At 38.0% G+C, this 10,528-nt stretch overlaps 1 protein-coding gene across 1 annotated transcript; it reads right to left on the minus strand.

Moving 5' to 3' along the window:
- Positions 1–1,081: 1,081 nt before the first annotated feature.
- Positions 1,082–10,272, minus strand: PARP16 (poly(ADP-ribose) polymerase family member 16). The gene is made up of 7 exons (XM_053464494.1): positions 10,220–10,272; positions 8,032–8,225; positions 6,215–6,352; positions 5,518–5,724; positions 5,189–5,360; positions 3,547–3,691; positions 1,082–2,406 (listed from the first exon to the last, which is right to left on the minus strand). Exons 2-7 carry the CDS (start codon positions 8,182–8,184, stop codon positions 2,265–2,267), a joined length of 957 nt encoding a protein of 318 aa, XP_053320469.1. The 5' UTR covers positions 8,185–8,225; positions 10,220–10,272; the 3' UTR covers positions 1,082–2,264.
- Positions 10,273–10,528: the final 256 nt, after the last annotated feature.

Here is a 10,528-nt window from a genome sequence, read left to right on the forward strand (position 1 = left end):
AGCTGCTCCATGTTGCAGTCTAGTAATACCAGGGTGCTGTCAGGCCAACACAGCCTTTAATGTCTCCCAGAAGGCACTGTACGGGTAAAATACACACACACTAAAATAAGCGTATTTTAGGGTGGAAATCAGGCGGCAGTCTATACGTTTATTAGTAGTTTCGTTAATCTATGATTCGCTTTCTTTCTACATCAGTGTACATAAGAGCATTTCTCCTTAAAAACTGTTTGACCTGCTGCATGGTCTGATACTTAATATAGCAAAAATACGGCTAAAATGATTCTTCTTATTCAGCCTTCCTGGGCTAGCACATAAGGGTTAGATTATATATTTACGACATACCGTAAAGCATTTAAGCAATCTTCTATTAACTGGCATCAGCATAGCACATACGCATATAGGAGATGTCAGTGCACAATAAATTATTGGTAAACATAAAGGTGCAAACGACAATTAAATGCCATGGTGTTTTGTAGAAAACCATACGGTATTGGTATTTTGGTTCCTGCTCAGCCGAGTGCAGGTAGCTATTGACACTGGTCTGAAGGAAAAATACAGATAGATCTGTCGGTGCTCATCTGAGGGGGTCTTCAAACAGGGGGGGTCATAAGGCATATCTGGGGGTCAGAATGGCTTATCATGGGTTATAAAGCATATCTGGGGGGGAGAGTGACATTTCAGGGGTTATAAAGCATATCTGGGGTTATAAAGCATATCTGGGGGACGGAGTGGCATATCAGGGGGCAGAGGGGCATATCTATAAGTAAGGTGCATTATGAATTAAGGGGGACCTTAAAATGGCTATTGGTTTTCTGTTTATATGTAACATATGCTGACAAACTGTATTATAGATAACAAAAATGTTAAAATACATGTATGCCTGTTCATTAGATAAAATACTGTTTAACCATTACACTAATGTGTAGTTTTTCTTTAAAAATGTCTTTAAAATAGCACCAAACTTTAAGTGTGTGGCCTATATTCGAGCCAATACGGTATATGCCTAAATGACAATAATGATAAATCATTTTTAACTACAATTCATATTGCCCCAGGTCTTACCAATCAATATTTTTTCCAGTTGTTAAAATAGGAAGCCAAGACAGAGCTTTATTCCAAAAATATAGCAGTCATAACATAATACAAAATGACACCCCAATTACAGACGTAATTACACTAACATAAACATACATATGAATGAATATACAAAACCTCTGGGAATTCCTTTTAAAAGTGTAAGCGGAGAATGTTTCAATGCCCAAGAGAAGATGGAGCCTTCCTTATCGGAAGATTCTGTTGAAGAGTCACAGAGGCTTTCAGGACCTCAGGTCTCTTCACTCCGTTGGCCCAATAAAAGATGTCAACTCAGACCAAAGACTCAATTTCAGACATCAGACAGTGCACATCTGCTTGTGAATTAGTGATTATAAAGCAGTGCATAAATAACATTAAACCCAATAAATGAATTAACCATTTCTGCATCAAGTGAGCCTACAGAACATCCAGAAGAATTATTTCACCTCTCAACTAAATCACATTATTATAATATGTTCTACTGGTGTATTGGACAACAGTGATTAGTATTTGGAACAGAAATCAGCCCAGACTTTCTATCATGACTCCTAGTCTTGGCCAAGTGTAAAGGAACCCAGACATGATTAAAGCAAACAACGATTATTGACACTGGCTAAAACATTATTTTGTCTGATCCAGTCACAGGGACAATATGACATAGGCATAGTATTCAAATGCCAGGGGCCGCAATCTATTTTAATGTTGGCAAAACTATGAGGAAACAAAATAGAAAAAAAAGAGTCTACACTCAGTCCAGAATCATGTTAAAATAATTACATAGCCATTATTTCCATTCAGATCATGCAAGATGCATCTTTTCAGTATAAAAATGCCCTTTTGTGATGCAGAGGAACCACTACAGACAGATAAAGCTTGTAATCCTGTAACAGACAAACGCAGATGCCAGATAATCCATTTCATTTGGTTTTCTTATAGTATGTGTATTGATACAGAATATTGATCAGTTTTTAGCCCTATAATCACACACAGAAAGAATAGTGCATGAAACTATTCCGATCATATAAATCCCTCTTGAATTTGGTCAGTATAAAGTGTATGAGTCAGTTAACTCTTAGAACGGTTTCATGTTTGCACATGTCAAAGTACTTTCAGTCACAGAGTAGAAAGTGCGTGGCTGTGTCACAAATACACAGTTAAGGCGAGTGGTGCAGTCCAAAGAGTTGGGGCTCTCAATGCTTCCAGCCCAGCAGCCGGTTCCATTGCTGCGTAAATGCCTTAGAGCTGCTTAAGCCAATAAGAATGAGTACAAGCAGGTAAAGTGCCATCATGATTGCAAATCGATGGGTGGAAAACCAAGATGGCTGCTTGGATCTGTAAATGACACATATAAATTTCTGGGTAAATGAGACAGCATATGCACAATCTAGAAAACATTCCTTCTCAATGTACACTTAAAGGCCAGGGGGGATTAGCACAGATTACCTGTCACAAGGGTGATTGTGTATGGCGTCAGCAATACATTCAAAAGATTACTGTGACCCCAATCATAGGAAAAACATTTTTGGCTAGGTTCCAAATACACAACACCTTACATTATGCACCCTGCTACACAAGCAATAAACTAATCACATTTTAGTTTACCTTCTGCTCCACTCATTGACAAAGTATCAAAATGAAGGACAACTTGAAGAGCTGCACAAGGTGTGACCAAAAGGAACACATTTCACCTCATTTAGTGCAAGTCTAGCCCAGCTCTATTGTAATATTATGGTGAGTTTACGTAACCTATTTAGATTGCATTAATAAGCAATACATAATGGACATATTGAATGCTTCTAAGATGAGGTAGCTTTTTCAGCACCACATACCAGTGTAGTAACAATGATATCGGGGTTATAACAAACCATTGTTCTATTTAGGCCAACTGACTGTGTGAAATAAAAAGCGTGTTTATGTTATTTTAAGGGGCATGAACAAATTTCACTAATCAGGCTTACGCATTAAATGCACATCTCTATTTTCCACAGCATTTTGATGCAGCATTTGAGATATTTCCTCCATTGCCCAGGCTTCAAACAATCAAATATGTAATGAATCTTCAACTTTACTATACATGCTGTACAAAATACATCACATCCATATAGGAGTTATCGCTCGCCGGAATAAGTACTGCCACTTTTGACACCGACCGAGTGGGTAGCAGATATATTATATTTTATAAAGCAGCCATGTGTATAAAGTATCACCAAATGAAGGCGTATTCTAAAAATATACATTGAATAATGCGTATCTGAAAGAGATACAACTATGAGGTGAGGGCATGTGGCACAGCTGGGACTGTCACTGCCCCTCAGCCAAAATATCAGTGTTGCAGCCTAGAGGTGTCCAACAGCTCTGAAATTTAGTTCTATCACTTGTATCTAAGCTGTAACTCTACTTCCTCAGCAGCCAATAGTTCTTCACACTTCATGGCAACTATAATTCAAACATTCCTACAAATGGCCTACTTACCTTCTTTGTGGATGCTGCCGAGTATATACAAACAAGTATTTTACTCTTAACAACTGATTGTTTGTCACCACAAAGTATTTCTGTGGCACATCTCCCCCTTCGCTGTTTTGTGCCCTTGCACGCTTCCTGTCGATTTCAGAGGAATCTGAGGAGAACAAAAAAAACAGAAAATGTACGAAGACAACAAGCAATAGAGCAAATACAATCCAGGTCTGCCTATTACCCATGCACACAGGTATTGAGAGTCATTGAATTTCTCCAATACAGTCTGCAACATCACGCTACGTAAGAAGGATGGAATACGAGCAGATATTCTAGAACAACTTATATAACCATATAAAGGAAAATTGTCACCATTGTACATTTTAACATTATTCATTTGATTACTTAAAACCAATTGTTTTTTTCAATCAGTGTAATTTATTTGGTTTTAAAAGTATTTTAGCCTAGGTTATCACAAAGTTAACCTACCAAAACAAATACATTTCATATTTATGCCAGACCATTTTAAACCCAGGAACAACAGTATAAAAAGAATATTCACATGTATGATAATAACTGGTTAAGACACTTAAGAAATTATAGATATGATTTAGTCTTATTTGCACTTTTTAAAGTTTATCTGACCAAAGGAAAAGTCAGGTCAAACATTGTTTTATAGGGATGCACCGATATATTGGGGGCCGGAAAAGGGCATTATCGGCAAGATGCCGAATTTTTTTTTAAAAATGGCCGAAAATAATCGTCCGCAGGGGTTAGGCTGCTTACCTGTGCGTTGGTTGCACAGTGTGCAAGCAGCGTCTCTTGTACAGGCCTGGAGAACAGGAACCCAGCAGAATCACGTGAATGCACGTCACATGACTCTGCCCCATTCCTTCTTCCCCTGTGGACGGGACAAGAGAAGTTGCGGGCTCCTGCAGAAGTCTGCGAGTGAGAGATCTGCAGTTCAGATAAGGGGTGGGGGGGGGCGTTTATGAGCAAGTATGCATGAATTAATGTTTGTGAATGAGTGTGTGTGTGACAGCATGGACATGTAAGTGGGGGGGAATAGCATTGCATAGGGAGGCTGTAATAATCTAATATTGTTTTTTATTTTTTTTGTCCAATTTGTTAATTTTATTAAAAGTAAGTAACACACCAAAATTGGGCAGAAAGACAATATATATATATATATAAATTAATTGCTAACAGCAATCACACTCCTATCATGCCCAGGTACATGCTGGGATATATATATATATATATATGTTAATATTGGTATTGATTTTTTTTGTCCAGTTTTGGTCTGTTAAACACACTTTTATTAAAAATATGTTTGTTTTTTGTTTTGTTTTTTTAAAGGTGGGGGTCATTTTCGGTTTCGGCCAAGTGAATGCTGAATTTTCAGTTTCGGTCCAGAATTTTCATTTTGGTGCATCCCTTATTGTTTTGCCTCCAATAGTCTGCCTACTTAATGAATTATTATGAGTGAAGAAGCACTGCTCGTATCCATGAAAAAGGTGCATCAGGGAAGGCTGGAAAAATAATGCAATAACAATAATGGATCCATTGCAGGGACATTGAACAATTTTATGAAAAATATTTATGAACATATTTAATGTATGTTATAAGAATCCAAGTTCTGTCTGGAGAAGGAGCTCACCTTTCTTCTTAGCCTGGCACTTAACATCAGGATGATCTATCACTTCGCACACTGCTACACAGCTTAGCACGTGCCCAAGAATGCTGTGAGTCCATGCGTGGCCATCAGGGCTGTATAGAAGTGCCAAGCTCAGGTCACTGGTCAAGTATGTGCCTTCTCCAAATAGAGAGGTCTGAAACAGGAGAACACAGGCTTCATTTTACATAGCCGACAAAAACATGAATTTTACCAATTTTATGTGTCTCAGAGTAATTCAAGTCACCAGGCGTTCACCTGTAAACCCACTTAGTTATGACTAGAACGTGAAAAAGACATGTAAAGTATCAAACCTTGTTAAGATGGCAATGCAAGCCATTGTGCAGGATGGAGTGGAAGTTTTCCAGTCGGCTGCCGTGCAGAGCATACAACAGATCCCTGTCCCCGCGGGTTTCTTGGAACTTGGCATTCAGTTTCTCGCAGTATTCTATTTCAAACAGGAAGTCAGGGGTGGGCAGAGCAAGACTGGGAGAGCCTAGCAGGGCTCGGACTTCCTCATACTAAAACAGCAAGTGAGGGGCAGCCTTAACTTAAGGCTGGTGTTGTATTACTGATACTGTTAATACATACGTGACCTTCCATACCAATTACTCAAACAGATGAAATCTCACTAGACAATGATTGACAGTTCCGAGCATCTAAAATCACCGGACTTCTCATATGCAATTTTTTCCCCAACAACATTTATGATTCTACAAGTACATGTGCTCTCTAAACAGGCAGAATGATCTCACTACTTGGGATGCTTTGAAGCTGCCCTTACGACTTTATCATTTTTTCTTCATAAAATGTTCCTAAATCATCTCCCCCCATCACACTACATTATACAAATGCTGCGAGCTGAGTTGATGCTGTTGTGGAACTTACTGCTTATTATAGGACATTTACCTTACTCCTTCGTCATACTATTCATTTTCGCATATGGGCTATAAGTAGTCATCAAACACTAACTTTCACAGCTTGCCAAACAATCAGTCTTGCAGAACCCACCTTTTCCTTTTTCACACTCTTGATGGTAAATATCTTCTCAGATAAAATCCAACTCAACAGCTCCATGGTTTTCTTATCTTGGTGGGTTTTGCTGTGGATTACGTCTTGTAGGCCGGGCAAAGAATTTGCGTCTGCAATCTAAAAAAAATAAATATATATATGGGACATTCTGATTGGTTTTGAATATGATATACAACTGATCGGATCTGATTCACGGTCTTGTGTTCTCAAGATGACACCATAGCTGCTTTCTGGATACATTATAATTAAAGGTCAAACAGATGTATTTTCAAACAGCTTCAAAGAACTGAATAGATGCATTCTCAGGATTTGGAAATGGAACAATGGATGCCTGCAAGGCTAACATAAATGTGTTTTAGTCAGAATTACAAAGCTAGTCTGGAAGAGTAAGATCAATTGCAGTGTTTGAGCAAAACGACTGCTGATGATTCCTGCTGCTTTGTGTCTGTAGCACTAGGCGCTAGGGGCAGTTACCCTATTTAGCCACAATGGACATTTTGTGATATACATGTTATTTCAGAGCAGCGAGCCACTTATATATAATTTTGTGAAATACAAGGATCGTAAGCTCTATTTTTAAGGCACTGTTACCTGTGGCATTTGCTACTGGTTTTAGGCAGGGGTTGTCCATCTGATAGAAATCAATTATTTGACAGATTTATGATGTTACTCTACAGAAATACTTCTGGTATCTATTGTTCACAGGTATGCAATGTTTAAAATATATATATAATAAATAAAGCATATTGAACATTTTACGAACTCTGTAATATTATTATCTACAATTTTGACTGTAAACTAAATAATACATTTTAATAAATAAATTCAACATTTATAAGTTGTTCCACTGTGTCCACACTGGGAAGGTCAAGTTTCTACAAACATATATTTGCTCCATTAAAAGCCTATGTTATATCATGTGATATAACAGCTGTGCAAACAATTTTCATGGACAGTGGAAACAGATATTGGTGACTTTTCAACAAATGATGTCATGTTTTATCCTCTTCTGTCTGCATCTCAGAATCCCAGCTCAGCAAGCTCAATAGCAATGTGTTAAGTGAACACTACTTCAGGTGGTATCTTAGTGTTAAAAAAATTCTAAAAACAGTACGTCATCTCATGTTAGAGAGAAACTTCCAGCAGAGGCTTTAAGCACGTATGTGATAGACAAAAGGCTATCCTGAACATACCAAAGGCCACGGACAAAGTAAGGTTTGAAAGGTTACAGCAGGTATGAACATGGGTAACACTTCTACAGAATGTTAATAATGATAATTGCTAATGTTATTATTAACATAATATGCCTATAATGATTGTTCCCCAACAAGGCGCAAGATCACAATTTTATTACTTATGATCTAGATACATATTCCTTTATTCATATTATATTGATATCAAACACAAAAACAACCAGGTTTTTCGGGAGAAACTGTAGCTCCAGACTGGTTCCCTTAACATGAGGATGTAATGCTGAATTTAGAGCTGGAGCTAGTTTTGACTAGTGAAATCTTTTTACTCCACAGGGAAAATAAGATGATAGGGCTCTACTTTACACAGCAGCAACGCTATATGTAGGACAATAAAACTCCACCCTGTTTCATTAAAAGTTATGTTTTAGATTACTTCTTTTTTGTTATTGGAAAACATGAAACCAATGATTATGTCCCATGGCATAACAGTTGTACTAATAATTATTTAACTAATATTCTTAATATTTATGATCATTTGTCATATATGATACATTCAGGGTGCTTATCAAGGTTGATTACTCTCATTTTCAATGCTATACATACCAAAGCATCAAAATCCTTGTATTGGTCATTGGTATAGAAGGGAGGGAATGGCCTCAAGACGGAGTCTCTTTTGTAGCTCTTCAGAGCAGAGATAAAGAGACTGCATTTGAGATCTGCGGCCAGCGGGTCCCTTGCGATGATGTGCTCCACCATTTCTTTACTGGTTGCACTGAGATAAGACCACAAGGACTGCCCTGCAATATAAGGAGAAAGCACAATGATGCAAGTTGCTGTACATCTCATGTCGTAATGGTGAACATCCCTATCACTTACAGCTCACTCCATCAAAGAACACAGGTTTTTCCCCATTCTCACAAAAAAATAGATGTATTTCTTTCAGACATTTAATATAGTTAGGAGTAGCCATATTAGTCCACTAATAACAAACTTAAGTCAAAGGTATTAGAAGACTGCAACATTTTGTTAGTTTGCATATATATTTAATGCTAATAGTCCACTAGGTACGGTATCCTAGGGATCTCCACATCAATGATTAAAAGGTGTATATTACAGATAAAGCACCTAGTATCCCACACCCATTTATCTACCACACGCAAAGTAGAACTCCCTCATATTAAATTTAAGCCTATAAGCCTCTAGTTTTAGATTAACATTTCTACTTCTTTGAAATGATCTACCCTCATGTAAATCCCCCTAAGTATTTCAGTGTTCTATGTCATTCCATGGCATCCCTCTCTCTTCTCCAAGCCATATGTATTGAGAACTCTGCCCTTGATGTAAACAATATGCTCCAATAATATTCAGGTAGGACCCAGGGTGTATATTTTTAGCGAGCAAAATCCACATATTACACATTTTACTTATTCTGCCCTAGGTAAAAAAATTCCCACCAACATAGTATGAACTATAAGAGCCAAGCATTCTGGTGAGAAACACCCTTGACACCTGGTAACCTCAGACCAACACATTCTACCACTCAAAAAAGCAAAATATACACTATACATACACAATAAAAGGAATAATATAAAAAACACAAAATAGTGCTAATAAGCTGATCAGAAATCATCCAAGGACGTCTATAGGATCCACACTAAGGTTTACAAAGTTTAATAAATCAAAGTTTAAAAACGTACCAACTTCATAAACATAGTTACTTTGTGTCCCAAAAAGAATGATTTCAGGTCCACTTCTGTGTAGTACCAAAGCTTAAACTACAACAAAATATTTAAGGTATATAGCGGTACAGGTGGTCAAGAGTACAAGAAAACTACTTACAATTGTTTTGTTTGGGATGCTTCCACATAAAATGTTTTACTAAATGAGGCACTAGGTCTCTCCGCGATGTTAGCGAATGGTTCCGAGGATGGGCTGTTCAGTTTGTAAAGTGTACAGATTTAATTGTTTTATCAGATAGGAGAGCCGCTAACACATATTGTAGCACTTACACTTATCTTTAATGTTCTAGTCTTCTAGATATTCTTTTCTTTGTATAAAACAGGGGGAGATAATTAATAAAATTAAAAGTTCCAATACCGGATGAATCCCTCAATACAATACCTGCATTAAAATATTATAAGGCTGTTCAATACTGTATTTCTAAACTATCCACACAAAACAGGGCCAAACACCACCGAAACCCTGGAAAGCATTTATTTTTCGAGTAAATGTATACATTTGTCTCTGACTTAACATTTACACGCATGTGATAAAGCGATATTTATACAAACATTCCCAGTACAAACATTTTTAAACCTGCGATTTGCTAGCACCGGTGTCTGCTTGTTTTCCTGTGCCTGATCTCGTGCGTCTCTTGTCACCTATCACAAGTTGCTGTATGGAACTGTCATAAACACGCCATTCATGGGTTTGCAATCTACTAGTTACCTCCTGAGCATTTTAAGAGTGAAATTGTGGCTGAAGATGTCCTGTCTCTTTTCTGTAACTGTAATCTATCAGAAATACTAGAAAAACTAGTATTAGTACTAGTTAGTAGTACTAGTACTAGAAGCATTAATACTAAGCACAAAAACACTCACTACCAGCCTGCATATAAGAAAACACAACTTTACACGTAAATACACAATATAAACACAATTCTAAATATGTCAATATATCTTTCTTGCAGTCATACATCTGATAAGGTAAATTTTCCTGGTCTTCTTACTGTTGCCTCATTCCTTTCATCCTACAGAACCCCCGCCCCACATAAACCGTCTAGCCCCCTTACCTCTCAATCCTCACTTCATACGCCGACCATGGCCACTTCCGCACAGCTGACGTGTCCCTCCCGAGGACCCATATCCGAGGCGCTTTCTGCGCCGCCGGGCTGACAGTGAAGGATTCTGGGAGTTGTAGTTTAAGAAAGGTGCGGGTCTGACCCCTGACTGACTCGTATTAGTTAGAAGCCCATTTGCCCCGTTAAGTGGTAGCACGATATAACAGGTCAAAACGCGCAAAATGTGTGGAGGATTCGTGCTGCAGTTCCTGGAGGGTCTCTCCAGGAACTGCAGCCAACCATGCGCCCAGCTCACTATGT

The sequence above is a fragment of the Spea bombifrons genome, chromosome 4 (genome assembly GCF_027358695.1).
Source record: "Spea bombifrons isolate aSpeBom1 chromosome 4, aSpeBom1.2.pri, whole genome shotgun sequence".
NCBI classification, from domain to species: Eukaryota; Metazoa; Chordata; class Amphibia; order Anura; family Pelobatidae; genus Spea; species Spea bombifrons.